Below are 16,954 nucleotides of genomic sequence, written 5' to 3'. Positions count from 1 at the left end.
CGGATGGTTGCGAAATTTAATTTTCTACGCTGTTTTTAGGAATGCTGCTGCAAGAATATAGAGCAGTTTGTGGAAGGGAACGTGTTTTTCGTCGATTGCTCGGGTATATACTATGTGCATTTGGCTTTACTCGTGTTTAGCTAACGAGCTTTGTCACTGTTGTAGCAGTCGTTTCGAGAACAATGAACGGGTTTGTCTACTGCATTAGCTAGAACGTTGTTTTTATTTATGACTTGACTTCCCTGAATACCATGTGAGCATCTTAAATGAGAGAAATAAATTTTCACTTCCTAAAAGACATATATTAGAATTCCAACTTTTCTAAGCTTCTGCAATTTACTTAAAAAAAAAATCTCAAAAATTTGTTTTGAATCGGTGTATTACATCCCAACTGGAATTGAGCCTGCTTCTCATTTGCATGTGTATATCGTGCGACAGGTACAAAGGTACTCTATTCTCTTGATAGTCGAGAAAAATTCCTTTACAAAAAGATCCTCGACCTTGCTGTGTAGCTGCACCTCTACGGTATCTACGGTATCTGGTACTCATTCCAAGTAACCAAATAATACTTTTATTCGCTATGTGTGTTAATATAGTGCTATTACACACCTGAGATGCCCTATATTAGCCGTATAATAGCCCTATAAGACCAAAATGGCGAATAAGCGGACTAGTGGTTTCTTGGGATGATTTTCTATAAAATTTTAATAGAGGTATGAGTCTATTTGGAATTTGAGACGAAATGGTACCAAACAAACTTTGCTAAGAAATAAGCTTGCACCTACCTGTAATAGTTTAGCACCTGCGCGAACACGCCCGGATGTCGATCGAAGAAATACTCGTTCAGGATCGGATCGTAGTTTCCCAGCGCCTCCGTTAGCCGAGACAACCGAGTGGCCGGGATCTTCTTCAGGGTCGCTTTGTACGTCTCGTGGCGGATGCCGCCAACGTTCAGTACGACCCGGTGGTCAGAGTCCATGTTGATGTTCATAGTCATCTTGACGGCTTGATGGGGTTCAGTTTCTATGTGTTAGGATGGAAAGAGATATATTGTTGAACGCAAAGTAGCTACCAAACGCTCCTAATAAGATTACCTTGTTTAATTAATGAAGTGGATTCTATCTACGACTTGATGTATGGATTAGACCAACAACTCTCAGCTTCCTTCCGTCATTTGCAGTTCCATGTTGATTGTGTAGAACGCAAGCACTATCCCTGGACCGGTTGCCATCAAGATATTGCGCAAAGTTTTTTGCTAGTTGGAACCCAATCTTCCACCAGAAAAGTTATTTTCCAGCTATTTACACTGGTTTTGTCACACTTCTGCACTTATATCGTAAGATATTACATTTTCTGTTGACTGCTGCCGCTGCTCCGGAGATCCAACTGGCGTATTTGCAATGTTGCACAAACTGTATGTATAACCGTCGCGGCGTGGAGAATACGGAAGGAATTGGACGAAGCAAAGAGATTAAATCCCAAGCCACAGTCAAGTGCACTGATAAACTTCTTATGCTACGGGTGGCTTCTGGCAAAATCCCATTTCACTACAACCAGTTAGAGGCTCATGGTCCCACCACAGCAATGCACAACCCCCGACCAAATGGCGGTTCTCGTCTCTCCTGTCGGCATTCTGGCCGTGGAAGACATGGAAGGAAATATTTCGCATGGCTCTGGCCCTTGTCAGCATGCTTTCATTCAGAAAAAGCCACTGGTTGGCGTGGCTCTACATGCATCCGGATGATATGGCACAATGGACTATGTGATCCATGGAATGTCACACTTTTAAAGCTGCTCGCAATAACTCACAAATCTGATTCCCAATTGAACGAATAAAACGATGTTATACGTATGGCAAAATATTGATATTTGATTTGATACGATAATCGAATCAAAGGATTGTCTTCGGCATATTGTACACAAATATCAATATATAGTAATACAACTTAAAGAATTCTTCGTTTGATCTACTAGCGTAACCTGAAACCGTTTGATCTACAAGCTTTAACAGAAGCTCAAATAGATCTGAATCTATCAAGCGGAAAATATTGATTAAGAATGGAAAAAAGTGGTTATAATGTGATTTAATTAGGTCTATTGGTTTGTAATTGATTAATACTGTTTAACCTATAAAAAAATAATACTCGCAAACCTGTTTTTACTTTTTTTTCTTTTCAATTCCATATACTTTAACGCAATATTAGTTAAATTGAATTTTCACGTATTTGAGATCACACAGCTTAAGTTTGGTATAATAATTTGAATCAGTACGTAAAACGAAGGAGTTTGATTCGTTAGACAAGGTTTTGCCTCTCCAAGGCTGCTTGTAGGTAATTTATTTTTATTGTTCCTAGAAATTGTGCGTTTTCGTATACTAAACATATTATAGATTTATATGGTTCTTAACCCGTATCCGCCCAGCAAATGGGAAAATGTTCATATTGCTGACATTTCGGTAATTCTTGACGGACTGCCTTAGTTTTGGCTCGATTGGAATCGTCTGGATGTCCAGTCTTCCGACCATTATTAGAATTTTCGGAAATATCCTTCAGCTCGGAGTTATTTCGGTGGATCACTGGGACAATTCGGCTAAAATAACCGGAAAAATTCCCCAGTCCAAAGCTGGTCTGTGCCTAATTCAGTTCTCTCATAACGTCCGTTGTCAAAGTTGAAGTCAAATTTGTACTACTAAGTTGGGTAGAAGTTGATTGAAAGGAAGTTGGGGTCATTTTTCCCGACTTGACCCAGTGACCCACCGGAATATCTCCGAATCAAAATGAAGGTATTCCGCCAAGAATTACCGAAATGCCAGCAATTTTATTTTTTTCCCATTTGCTGGGAAGATACAGGCTTAGAATCATATACATCTATGATATGCTTAGCATACTAAAACGCAAAATTTCTAGGAATAATAAAAACTAAACCAAAATCAGTTGCGTTATGAATATTGAAAACACTTTTTCATTACGCAACAGTCTGAGTTGCGCAATGAATCATTTCATTACATAATAATTATTGGCAAGCCTCGTTGGATAAATGTTAGACTTGTGCTGTGAAAATCATTATTCTGCAGCATGTTACGCGAACCACTATTTTTCGTCAGGATCCCCGTTTTAGTAACTTGATGTATGTTGTTGTAGAATATGTAGGTGTTCTAGTTCCTCCAAAAACTTCCTAGAGTACAAAAAGCTTCAATCTACTAGTGTAATAAGGAATCTTTCGAAGGTTTCTAAATATGGTTGAGACCCTGAACCATTCATAAATGTAAACTGAATATTTTACTAATGAGTACCGATGTTCTAGGTTCTCCAGAGGATCTACAAGCGTAATCAGTGATATATTGATGGTTTTAATGATAGGATGAAATATTCATCCAGCTAAATAGTATAACTCTACTGGAAGTGCACTTCTTATCATACTAGAAGTTATTATGTTGATGAATCTTGCAGATGTTAAGGCCTATTTTTCCGGAAGTTCTTTGGTGACTTATAACATTTAATGTAATTACCAAGAATTGCAGGTAAATTCTACAAATATTTCTGGAAATATACCAAATTCTAAATTCTTTGTAACAAATGATGCTCGACATAAAGCTCTAGGATGACCCATTTTTTCCCTTCAACTCTTCAGAAGACATCATCCCTCTAAAATCAAGCTTAGACATCGAAAACTAAAAAACGCAAGCTTTTCGGGCATTGAACCAGTGTGTCCGGGATGAACCAGCCTCGGGCTAAATTTCCCCATATTGAAGAGGTTATAATAATAAATAAATCAACAAGGTTTACATTGATGCGAGTTCATACATTTCCGGTAAACAGGAGCCACCAACAGACCAAGTGCCGTTAGCTCGAATGTCGTTAGGCCGAACGCCGTTAGGTCGAAAGGGTCATTAGGCTAAAATTACATTGGACCATTTATCACATTCAAAAGTATTTTTGCTTTTTTTCAAACAAAGGCTGTTCTTTCTAGTTATATTTCACAATGGATATTGTGAGCTTCCAGGTAACTTACAACCCGTGAGATCTAAAAATGCATGCAGGTTTTAGGCCTAATGACCCTTTTGGCCTAACGATATTCGGCCTAACGACATTTGGCCTAACGGGATAGAACCCTGGTGTAGCGAATTTGAAATTTCACGGAAATCATTGAATTCTTTTGAGTAAAGACGTCCAGATCTACAAGCGCTGCTTATAACCTTTCTGACGTTTATGAATTAGGTTCACAGCCGAACAGAAACATTAAAATATGCCCTATCATGTTTCGTAATCAACAGTTATTTACAGTTATCCAAAAACTTCTGTAAGTGAATGCCCTCGTATCTACAGACGTAACCAAAGATTTTTCGGAGGTTCATGAATAAGGTTCATACTCAAGAAGAATCAAACTATTTCAAGCATTTTAAGCACTCTATTGAATGGTTTACGGATCACCTAGGTCTATGGATCAACAAACGAAACCAACAATCTCTTGACAATGATTCAGCAAGGTTTACACTCATGTGAGTTCATACAAGTATAGAAAACCAAGCTTAATATTTTCAAGTAATATCATTGAACTCCTTTGACTACATGTTTAAGGATTTACAATTGTAACTCGTAACGTTTTGGACAACATTGAATAAGGTTCACAGTCAAAGAGGATTTTATGGTTATCCAAAAACTTAATTGAGTGAGAATTTACGTATCTACAGACGTGAACAGAGATTTTTCATTTGGTTTGATGAGCATATACAGCCATTCCATGAAAAACCGATCTAGTGGGTCTCCGAATTCCGTGAAAATTTGCTATTTTGTTCTTTATCCGAAATAAGTATACACGTATTTTTGGATTTTTTGATTAGGGTGACCATTTCCAAAATAGAGTGACCAGAAAAATCGTGATTTTGCAAAATTTTTATTTTTAAAATAATTATAACTTTTGAACCGTTCGACTGATTTTCAATCTTTTTGGATGAAATGAAGGTTAAAGATTTTGACTGTTCAGGAAAAATATAAAATTTCACAAAAATTGTGTTTTTTACATGAAAAAACTCAATAGTTTCCGTTTTTTCGTGTTTTGAAGGCCTCGGGACCAAAGGGGCTATTTCTGTTCTCATTTTTTCTTGAAAGTTCAGATAATTTTACGTTTACTGTCAAATTTTCAGCAATGTATGTTTTTTAGTTTTTGAGATATATTTTTTTGAAAATAAAAATCAATCATTTTTCATCGGCACACACTGTAGATCTCAGCGCATTAAATTTTTAATGTTTAAAAAAAATCATAACTTTTGAACAGCTCAACGGATTTCCAATCTTTTTTTATGAAATGAAAGCTTAAGATTTCAACTTTTCAGAAAAAATAGAAAAAAATAGAATTCTTTGAAAAGTTATTTTTTTTTCCATTAAAATATATGAAACTTTCTAAAAAAACTAGATTTTTTTATATTTTTTCACGTTTAAACATATTTTTATCAGATTTTTCAATTTTGTCTGAAAAGTTGAAATTTTAAGCTTTCATTCCATAAAAAAAGATTGGAAATCGGTTGAGCTGTTCAAAAGTTATGATTTGTTTTAAATAAAAAATCTAATGCGCTGAGACCTCAAAACTTTTACTTAACTATGTGAACCTGTGTTAATACTATCAGAAATTGCAAGATTTCAAAATGTTACTCGTACTGCGCTTGTAAATCTGATGACCTTCATCCAAATAGTACTTGGATTACTTTCAATATTCGTCAAACTTAACTCAAAAAATTATATATATACCCGTATAGATCTATTGCTTGCAGATCTGATGAGCTATACTCGAAGTAGTTTTTGGATAACTTTAATGATCGTTTAACTTATATTCTGGTAGAGTGTAATTCTATAAGCCCGTGTAGGCATCAATCTTGTTCCTAATACTCCAAAGGGTCACTGATTACGGTTGTGGATCTGGAGACCTGTACTCAAAGAAGTTCATGAATGGAGCATATTTTCATGAACCTATAGAGTAAAAATGTTGTTCTTAAACGAAAGATCTTTAGTTGCGCTAGTAGATGTAAAGAGCTGTACTTGGTTATTTTATTAACCTTGAATAGTAATTGAATTTTAATCATGGTACTGCATTACTTTGAATATTATCCTAGCTTTTCAAGATTCTGAAAGGCCACTCATTGTGCTTGTAAATCAAAAGACCTACACTCCAAGTAGCTCGTAGGTAACCTTAAAAGGTCGTTGAACTCAAATTCTGATAGCGTTGATTACATAAGCTCGTAATCAACCTTGTTTATAATCATCCGACACGACATTTGTTACGATTGTAGATCTATCTGAAGGCCTGTACTTAAAGAAGTTCTGGTATAATATTACACCGTGTCCAATATATTCTCATACACTTTTTCTTTTTTTTTGGTATAACTTTACTGAATGTAGGATAATCCAATGTTGTAGTATTTCATTGTAGTCTAGTAGTATTATACTAACGTAGAATAGCTTGTTTTATGAATAAGAAAAAATAATTGCTATGATAAGTGATGAAATGTCCATTGAAGTCGTGTTTTGCACTTAATATGAATTTTTGTTCATATTGGTCTGGTTTACAAAGTGAAAATCAGAGCATTCACAAAAAAAGTTTCAGAAACTTTAAGTTAATTATATTGCGTTTTGAATAGATAAATATTGATAAATATATGTGCGATAACTGCAGATTGAAATTGGGCTCTGCCTATGAGCGTGCCGCTGGAAATATTTTTCGTAAATTCTTAAGTTGATAAAATAAGTTTATAATTGAAATATTTAAAAAATATTTCATGTAGTGAATCAGTATTATAACTACTTTTTAAAAATATTATCACCAATGATGTCAGTTAAACAAGCGCAAAGTAGTGTTATCTCGAATTTGTATGAGCATATACTGGACACGGTGTAAACAGTTGTTGAACTCAAAACATGATGGAAAATATTTTTATGATCCTATGTGACTATAAACGTTGTTTATGAGTGAGTGGATGAAAAACCGAATTTAGTACTATACCGTAATTAAATTAATTTCATAATTGTCAATGAACCTTTGAGTCACAAGTTACGCTTCTAGATCTGATGGACTAATTCCCACGGAGTTCCTGACTGACCTAGATTACCAGAAAAAAAAGCAAATAGCATATAACTTTACACGTACTTTTTCTTCTAGCTCAAGAAGTAGTTGTTGACAAGGTTGATGTGAGATCCTCATCTGCAGAAGGGATTCTCTAGTGTAAAAATCTGGATTAAATCACCGATGCAGCGAAAGTCTCGGCTGCTCTTAAAACGATGAACTTGGGCATACCCAAGGTAGGCTGGTCGGCGTGCAGGCTGACCACGCAACAGTCTCCTGAAGTTTGCTTCAAGTGCTACGAGAAGGACCATAAGTCGTGGAAAGACAATGGTCTTGACAGAAGTAAGCTGTGCAGTAAATATGCCGAAGGCCATAGGGTATGCGAATGTCAGCAAATCACTAAGTGCCTAATATGTGTCGACAGAGCATACAATGGACACTTAACCGGTGTTCTCAAATGTCCGGCCACAAGAAAAGTAACATAATTAAATTCGAACCACTGTAATGCTACCCAGCAGCTGCTTTAAAAGTCAGTCTTGGAAACGAAGACCGACGTATCGGGCTCATACCAAAGACAAATTAAAGACCTCCATGTCCCTTGCAGTTGCCCAAAATTTTATGTCTCATAAGGTAATCTAGAATGCCGTGAAAAGTGTACTGCGATCTGTCAAACTTGGGTACCTTTTGCACTACCGAGGGACGAAATGCAGTACTAGAAGTGGTACCCAATCTGAGCCCGAGTGTGACGGACCTGCTCATACCGCATACCAGTGAACAACGGGAACTGGGTGACGGGTAGGTCCCAACAGCTAGCAGCTAGATAGGGACGACAGGACAATACTTAACCCAAGAAGTAGTCTCTATCTCCAATCGTTGGTAGTTCGACTGTAGTTCGTTGTTGGTGATATATTGGCTTTTCAGTCTTGACAAAATTAAAAACTGTTATTTTATTTTGTCCAACGTTTCGGTCCGTTTGGGACCTTCCTCAGGGACTCAATTGTTACAGTTGGACGAAAGAACTGTAACAATTGAGTCCCTGAGGAAGGTCCCAAACGGACCGAAACGTTGGACAAAATAAAATAACAGTTTTTAATTTTGTCAAGACTGAAAAGCCAATATATCTATCTCCAATGACGGTTTTGCGATAGCAAAATCCAACGGCGTGTTCTATTGCCGCTTTTACGGACCCCCGAGGTGGTCGACCGAGGAATTTCCCCATATGGTCGACAGGATGATAGCTGAACTGGATATAGCCAGTAGTGATAGCTGGTGACTTTAACGCATGGGCTGTGAAGTGGAGCAGCTGATGTTCCAACCGAAGAAGCCAGCTATTGTTGGAATACTTGGCCGCATTCAATGTAGAACTGAAAAATGTGGGTATTGATTCGCTATAGTATAATACCAGTTGGACAGAGGGCAATGCGATGTAACTCAACCCAAGTTCGAGGTTGAAAAACTGCGCGCTTCGGCGGTGAAATATTCACTGAAGCCCTGAGGCACGAACGGAGCACTCTGGACCTAAGCAATGAAGACTTAGTTTCTGAAGACCTATCACAAGCGTATGATGCTTCCATGCCGAGAAAATTCTCTCCCAGAGAGATTGGGCCGCCGGTGTACTGGTGGTGCGAATTAATTGCAAATTTTGGAGCGATATGCCTTCGAGCTAGACGAAGAATGCAGCGCACACGCAGAAGAGAAGAACGCGGGTAGCATTCAGAGAGGCAAAGTAAGCTCTCAATAGGGGAATCAAGTGTCGAAAACGGGCATGTTTAGGTAGTCTATGCCAGAGTGCCAATTCGAGTCCGTGGGATGACAGCTTACAGAGTGGTAATGACTAAGACCAAAGGTGCCATAACGCCCCAAGAGAAGTCGCCCGAGCTGCTGCGATTGATAATCGATGTACCTACTCTTCCTGCATCATCCCACAAGCCCATGGTCCTCGGCGCCATATGCGATAGATAAAGGAAAAGAAGTGTCGAGGGTGACGAACGAAGAGCTGGCAGAAGTCGTGAAATCATTTCCGTCAAATAAGACACTGGGTATACGGATGATAACCCGAATGTTGGATTGAAGGCAGCAGCCAGTGCGGATTCAGACATGTCCAGAAGCGCGATGCAACACTGCATTGATGAAGGAATCTTCCCGGATGTAGGGAAGCGACAGAAATTGATGCTACTACCAAGGGCTGAGACACCACCAACTCACCCGTCAGCGTATAAACCTATGCGCTTACTATATACGACGGGCAAGTTGTAGGAGAGGTTGATCCTAGTTGTAGGCTAGTAGTTGAGGCTAGTGCCATAAACGGAAGGTGCAGATGGTCAGACGGGTCCAACAAACAGTTTGGATTCAGGAATAATAAATCAATTTACTCTGGACGTTATCCAGTGGGTCGTTTAGACTGCTGAGGTGGTATTTTAGCATATTTTAAAGGAGCAGCATCCGTTACTGTTCGCTGGATGTGAAGAAGGCGTTCAACAGCGACTTCACCGCGTCAAGGTCGTGTAGCTTCTAGAAAGCTATTTTGATGATGGGATTCTGCTGTATGACACAGAGAAGAGGCAGAAAAGCATTGGAATCACCGCGGGAGTACCTCAAGGTTCAATCTTGGGTCCGATATTATAGAATGCGATGTACGATAACGTACTGAGGCTGCCCCTTCTGAGGGGTTTAGAATTGTTGGTTTCGCCGACGACATCACCCAATGGCGAATTGATGGAGGAAGTAGAGTTGACAACAGCGCACTCTATCTCCACTGTCGAGGAATGGATGAAGTCTTGGAAACTAGGAGTGGCTCGTCACAAGACTGAGGTGGTGGTGGTGGTCAACAACCGCAAGTCCGAGCAACGGGCGTTTATCTCGATCTCGATTATTGTACCACAGAGACCACATCTTAGGGTAATGATCGCTTATAAGCTCAACTTCGTTAAATATGCCGATAACAGAGCATCTACGGCTATAGCGGTGCTTTCGTTTTCTGTGTAACAACTCTGCTGTAATTGCCAGCAATCGCAAGCTTATTAAAGGTGTTGCGCTATTGAGGTATGGGGGAAAAATTTGGTCAAAAGCCGTTAGAACTAGCAGAAACCTAAAGCGATTGGAAAGCAGGTAAAGTATCATGTGCTTGAGAGTAGCAAGCCCCTACAAAACGGGTTCTAAAGAGGCCGTGTGCATCATAGCCGGAATGACGCCAACGACCACCAAGCATTCTTCAAACAGCTGTATCTAAACGAAATCATAACTGATTGAAGCTCAATGGGCTCATTTGAAAGCGTAGCTTTAAGCCTTTGATTTGGCTTTAATAACATAAATTTTAACATATTAAATTAGTAGTTGTATCTCGTTTGAAACTAAACTTACATTACTACAAGGAACTTGAACATGTATCTCTAGTTTGGGTTTGTACACAAATCTCTGCATTACAACGAATTGTTTTGTAATAATAGCCTTTTTATTCGATTGGATGACAATACTTAATATGGGCAAATTTCATTAGAAAATCTAATTTTTAATTTGGCAGTTATTCCCAACGGGGTGATATCAGGTATCCAAGATGTTTAATAGATCACCATTATCAAGTCAAGTGGGACGTATTTCAGGTTTTGTCCGACCTTTGTGTGAAGGCCCGCCACTGTGCCTCAATTTAAAAAAATCGTAAGCTTACGTGGCATTCACATATAAAGTGCCTAATCAAACAAAGAGATATTTTTAATTTTGCTTGTGGAAATTCTCCGAAGAAGCCAAATACTGTGGATATCTGCCAGAAGTACCCTCGCACCGGTTTCTCTATTCTCGTTCCCTTACCCTATTCGACCGGATCTATGTCACAACCTTATTTCCAAACTAACACTCGGTGTGCTCCGTTGCAGTTTATTAACATTTGTCAAACACTTTTCACTTCAAACTTATCGGCTCTCCCCCTTCGTCACTACTCGATGCACTCACTTTAATTCGCTTACGTTTTCTCATGCTAGCCACAATTTCTTCCCTTCTCGAGAGCAATTTGCCTTTCCGGTGCCGAGAACTTTTCTTCACTGAATATAACTCATAACCTTCACATCGAGACCACACACTCCCTCGTTTTCAGACCGTCCAACCGATTACGCTGGCATTTGTCGTTTCACAGTTTTCTTCACCGCTGCCGACTTGAAAGGTGAGTAAATAAATTTATCCACACTTTTAGAGTTGTCCGAAGACCGGAGATCGACGTTGGTGCCTTGTGCTGGTGCCGCCTTTTGTGCGATAGATTGATTCAAGCTTCCTTCCTCCATTGAACATGTGTCAGGTGCAGAAGAAGAGGACCATATGAATGAACTGAGAACACGTTCGATGGTATGTACGGTGCAGTCGTGCTGATACACATCGCTTTTACCCGGAGTTTTATCACTTTTCTTTTCATACGTTTTTTACTATCAATACACGAGAATGGAGAAAGTTTCTCCTGTGAACGATATTTCTACTAAAAGAAAACGTTTTGAGCAAAGTTATGCTTACAAAATTTCGTATTTGGTGCAATAGAGTAACAATGTTTGAGGATTTAAAAATTAAAGGGAGTCAGAAAATCAGAGAATCAGAGAATAAGAGAATCGGATAACAAAAGAAAAAACAAAGCAAAACAATACAACATAAGTTTCGAATATAGAAAGTGTGAAAAACTTTTGAAACATCCTATTCTGAGCGGAAAACCATATCCCTCAAAGGCGCACCGCACTTACAGTAAGGGAAACTAAACAAGTTTAACAATCCTCATCCCATCATTCCCCCACCCCAAATCGGTAAACCAGCGATCGGTAACAATTTTTCGCCATCGCCTTCGGAAATGGATACATGTCGAAACTCACGCGTGTCTTCTCTTCGAGCACAACACCCAGACACTTTTTTCCCTCCGTAGGTATCGCACGCACTTCCAAATAGCGCAAATAAACTTTATTACACACAACAACGATGAGCGAACCCGAAGTTGCCGATATTTTCGATAGAATTGTTGTCCCGTTCACGGCTGGGAAATCCTCCAGGGTTCATTAAATGTGTTTCGGCACGAACAGCGACCTCGGTGCCGGGGGCTTCGCTTGTCGTCGTCGAAGTCGTGCTGGTCGCCGTTGACGCCTCCTAGAGGGACATCCGTCTTGTCGTTGTTGCGAAAAGACTTTGTTCAACGTATACACCGAAGGAGGATATAAAAGTGACACATTTTTCTTCGTTTTCCCCCAATACACTGCTGACCGAGACGACGACGAGAGCTAAGGATGACACCCTGAAGGAATGAAAGGTTGCTTCATCAAGTCTTCAGTCTACGACAGGCCTCCGGAATGACGGTAATCCAATGGTGGAGGAATCTCTGTGGAAGAGTGAGAGAAATTGAAGGAGATGATTTAGTGGCTTGAGTTGGATAATTTTATTAACGGTAAAAAAAAAATGTGGAAAGAGCTTTGGGAAATGGTCAATGATGAAAGTTCATTTTCTTAGGAACGTGAGAGAAACTTTCAACATGAGGAGAAGTAGAAAGTATTATAAAAAAACGCATCTAATGGTATCTTTTTTCGTATATCATCATTGGCGTAGCAATTCTTGTTTTGCAGAAGTAATGTCGGTCGCAATAATCACGATTTTTGCAAATTTTGTAGTTTGTATAGATTTGTATTGATTTCAATTGTTTGTGATTTTTTCATAAAGCTGCTTGTAATTTTTACTACGGAATATATTCATTATTTGTTCAAAATTCAAGGATCCGTCAGCGTAATCATCGTCTCATTAATACTTTAAAAGCAGTTTTTTTTTTCAAAACCGAAAATTATTCGATGCGAACGTGTTCACTATTTTCTGGTTGGAGAAAAGTAAACAGATTTTTGTGTGAATTTCCTTGATTTTGGACAAAAAAAACCTTGAAATCAACGATGGAATCTGTCCCCTTAATTAAGTGAAAACATCCTTCAAGATGAAAAACTAAACATTACTCATACTTTGCATATGCCGTTTGGCCGAATGCCAGCTGGCCGAAGACAACTCTCATGTTTGGGATTCATATTGGGCCAACTGATTTGTTGATTTTAGTGACGTTAGTATCATATAAGTGTTCCAATTATCAAATCGATCCGTCAATACTGGGCAAAGTTGTGAACTCCACACATAGCGTCAAGACTTTCAGCTGATGGTTGGTTCGTCTCTAGATTACCAACGGTATGCTATGCTTTAAAGTGTATTTGAACCATTTCTTCAGATTTTACCCCACATTTAAACAAAAGGGATGTAGGAAATTTCCCAGAACGTCAAACCCCATAACGGCATTCCTCAGAATGACGTTCCTCAGAATGACATTCAACAGAATAGGACATTCCCCAGATTTTTTTTTATTCATTTTCTAGGTTTTGATTTTGTTCGTTTTTTTTTTATTTTCGTACCCCGGCCTCTATTGACCCAAAAAATATTAGTTCGTCAATTCATTATTATGGATCCCAAGCAAAAAAAAATCGGAGTTGCGTCCAAAAATACTGTTGAAAAGTTGAGTGTTTGCGTCCCTTGTCTCATTTTTAGTCTAAGGACTGTTCATTTATAAAGTGGACACCTTGTGTATGCTATATATTTTTTATTTATTGATAAAATCGTAATCGGGTTTCTCTACATCGTTCTACTATTATTCTTCAATGCTATAAAAATAAAAAATCTCACAAAATTCTTTTGGTTGAAGAACTATATAGTTATTCGGAAAACTCCTAAGAAAAACTGTTCGTCAATGTTGAGCAATATTTTTGGCATAACAAAAATCATTATTCTTAAGAACAAATTGTGTATTGGTATCCCTTACTATTCTAATATAGGTAACAGAAAAAAGTAAAGTAGAAAGCGTGTTAAAAATTGGTTCAGATTATTAAAAGAACTATATTTGTATAAATGAGAGCCAAAATCTAATGCGCTAAGACCTACAGTGTGTGCTGATAAAAAATGACTGATTTTCTAAAAAATATATCTCAAAAACTGAACAACATACATCGCTGAAAACTTGACAGTAAGCGTAAAATTTTCTGAAACTTTCAAGAAATTAGAAAACAGCAATAGCCCCAAGGGCTTCAAAACACGAAAAAACGTAATTTTTTTGTTAGTTTTTTAATGTAAAAAAAAACAATTTTTGTGAAATTTTATATTTTTCTTGAATTTTTTAGCTTTCATTTCGTCCAAGAAAATTGAAAATCGGTCAAGGGGTTCAAAAGTTATGATTATTAAAAAGAAATAAAAATTTTCATAGTCGTGATTTGCATGTAAAAAAAATGCGTGTACAAGGTGTCCACTTTATAAAATGAACATGCCTTAGGTTTATGAGATTCTTTGAATGTTGTTTTGTTATCCTTTGTCAGCTTCACGTTAGATAGTTTGTTTGTTCAATAATTCTTTATTCACTCGTTTTATACTTATGACTCACTGGTGGTATAAGTACTATGGTACAATTATCTTGAAATGAGTTTCATACTGATAATTGCCTGCAATCAAGTCAACCTTGGAATAATTTTCTTGACAACTTGTACCATGAATATACTAAATATCTGTCCGAGGTATTGCAATTTTAGGGAAAACTTTCCGTTTTACGGTTCAACGAAAAGCTACCGCAGCTGTCACATCACTGATTTGCACTGGTAAATCATCAGTAGAGTAAAGTGGGGCAAAAGTTCGAGTGGGGTAAGAGTTTCTTTTTAAGATTTCCTGCTCATTTCAAAACAAATCTTATAAATGTCATGGTGGTTCAAATGCTAAGAGTAAGTAAGAGACTTTCAATCCAAATATCATAAAAATCGATTGAGATTTGGAAAAGTTATGACTATTTGTTGTTTTTCGACGTGAATATTGTAATTTTTGGTCAAACTTTCGTTGCATGGAACCAATTGAAGATAAAATCTTTTTCAATATTTTATGTAAGGGCGTTTCTAGGCCTATCATAAGGTTGCTTTGAGGTGTTTTAGTTTTTGCATAGATGCTTGAAAACAATTTTTGGCCCATAGTGGGGCATAAGTTTGACCCATGTATAAAATCATGGAAAAATTTGCAAATTGCCTAAAATCCACAAATTCAGTTAAATTTGTCTGATCGTGTGAAAATTGTCACCAAAATTTTACATTTCCACATAGTTTTGTGAAAAACTGCTATTTTTGAGTATATTACAATTAACTCGGTTTTGGGCAATTTTTTGATGAAAATTTAGTGTGTATTTTTCGTCAAACTTAAGTTTACGGCTGGTGTAAAGTATGCCTATCATAAAAGGATCAACAATTTTTTTTCAGCTGTTCCATAGGCTTTCGGTTCGGAACTTACACAAAAAAAAAATCGAAGGATCTCTACAAATTGCTTAAGAAAATCTTTTGAGAAATTCCATTAAAGAATGCTTAAAAAATTCTTTTGAACATTTTATTCAGGAAGTACTTATTACATATCAATTTCAGTTGTTAGTTTGAAATATTATCCAGTTATTACTCAAAAACTTATTTAGGATTTTCTGGAATTACTAAGGATTTTTCCTAGAAATAATATTTGCACTACTAGTAATCTTACCAAATTTGTTTTCAAAATCACTAAGCAAGGATTATTCCTACAAATTCTTCAAATATTTCACCAATATTTTTTTTTCAACTTTTCCGTTGAGGTCTAAAGTTTCTTTTCAGATTTCATTAACACACCGGTTTTCACATCGTGCTTGGCAGGTGCTCCGCGACAGTTTTGAAAATTAATATCAATGACTTGAAATACATCAAATTATTGCTTTAAAATAGGGGAAGAGCACTAATTTTTGACCCATAAGAACTCTGTGCCAATTTTCGGATTTTCATACAAAGTAGGCCAAAATTGTATGAATGGGTGGAAAATTTGTGCTTTTCCCCTACGTTTTTATTATATCTAACCAAACCATATCCAGAGTATTCAAGAATATAAATTTAAAGAACGAACAACTGATCACGATTAAAATTTGTTCGATAAGTAATTCGTTAGTTGGGACCAATTAATATTATTTTCATTTAAGACCACTGTTTTGTTCTGTAGATAGAAAAATTCGAAGGTGGTTTTAAATACATCTTCACCATATGATATTTTTGACGTTATGATGGATGGTATAACACACTTTTTACGAGTCTTATACACACGGTGTCAAGATCTCGATCATTGATTTTGTGTACCTCGGGTATTTTACGAAAACGTTTAGCATTTGGGCTAAAATTTTGCAATTGGAAGTTGAAACATATTTTGTCAGTGAAAATATTCGGATACATTTTGTATGTGACAGTTTTAGGTGAAAAATAAGGTATTCTTGAATTTATTATGGGAAAATCGATAGGATATTCTGAAATTTGCTGGGCACTTCTGTGAAACAAAATTAGAACTATTTCACGAGTTTTATCAATATAAGAAATTTCAAATATTTCCGAGAGTGCTGACCATTCATATACATTAATAAAGGCCTAAAAAATTAAATATTTCGCTACAGAAACTCATCCGTTTGAGCTGAAGATTTAATCGATTGGTCACTTGCTGGGTGCGACCAATCGATTAAGTTTTCAGCTCAAACGGGTGTTTGGTTCTCCAGATTTGTGCTTTTGAAAATTTCAGGATTGGCTTCGATTCATCTCTACCTTAACGACAAAAGTCTAAAAAATGTCTAACAAATTCAAATTTCAACTCTGCCATTTTAAAGCCATACATTCTGAAATATTTGACGAAAAACCTAATATAGTTTCATTTAGATGCTCAATTGTCATAGTTTAATCTTGATATAAACATGTTTGCTCAATCAAAAAAAAAAAAAAAAAGAACAAATCTTTTTAGATAATAAACGGAAAGACCGTATGCATGTAATACTTAGGTCGGTTTTGAGTTTAGTATACTGAAAAATTCTACTGTTTTCTATCTATTAAAAAGCTTTTTG

The 16,954-nt window shown here is 37.1% G+C and overlaps 1 protein-coding gene across 13 annotated transcripts in view; it reads right to left on the bottom strand.

The window, feature by feature from the left end:
* LOC5568795 (potassium voltage-gated channel protein Shaw) overlaps positions 1-16,954 on the bottom strand; it is a 367,684-nt gene that overhangs the window by 229,985 nt on the left and 120,745 nt on the right. For 3 of the 13 annotated variants that reach the window (XM_021847471.1, XM_021847464.1, XM_021847470.1), the window contains 4 exons: positions 11,895-12,391; positions 10,858-11,512; positions 1,095-1,412; positions 786-1,023 (listed from right to left, as the gene is read on the bottom strand). In XM_021847471.1, coding sequence (XP_021703163.1) covers positions 786-997 — 212 coding nt within the window. In that variant the 5' untranslated portion in view covers positions 998-1,023; positions 1,095-1,412; positions 10,858-11,512; positions 11,895-12,391. The other 10 variants (XM_021847463.1, XM_021847467.1, XM_021847469.1 and 7 more) reach the window with 8 other exon arrangements.

The sequence above is a fragment of the Aedes aegypti genome, chromosome 2, assembly GCF_002204515.2.
Source record: "Aedes aegypti strain LVP_AGWG chromosome 2, AaegL5.0 Primary Assembly, whole genome shotgun sequence".
Lineage (NCBI taxonomy): Eukaryota > Metazoa > Arthropoda > Insecta > Diptera > Culicidae > Aedes > Aedes aegypti.
The sequence above is the reverse complement of the archived record's forward strand: the minus strand, read 5'-3'. Positions and strand labels throughout refer to the sequence as shown.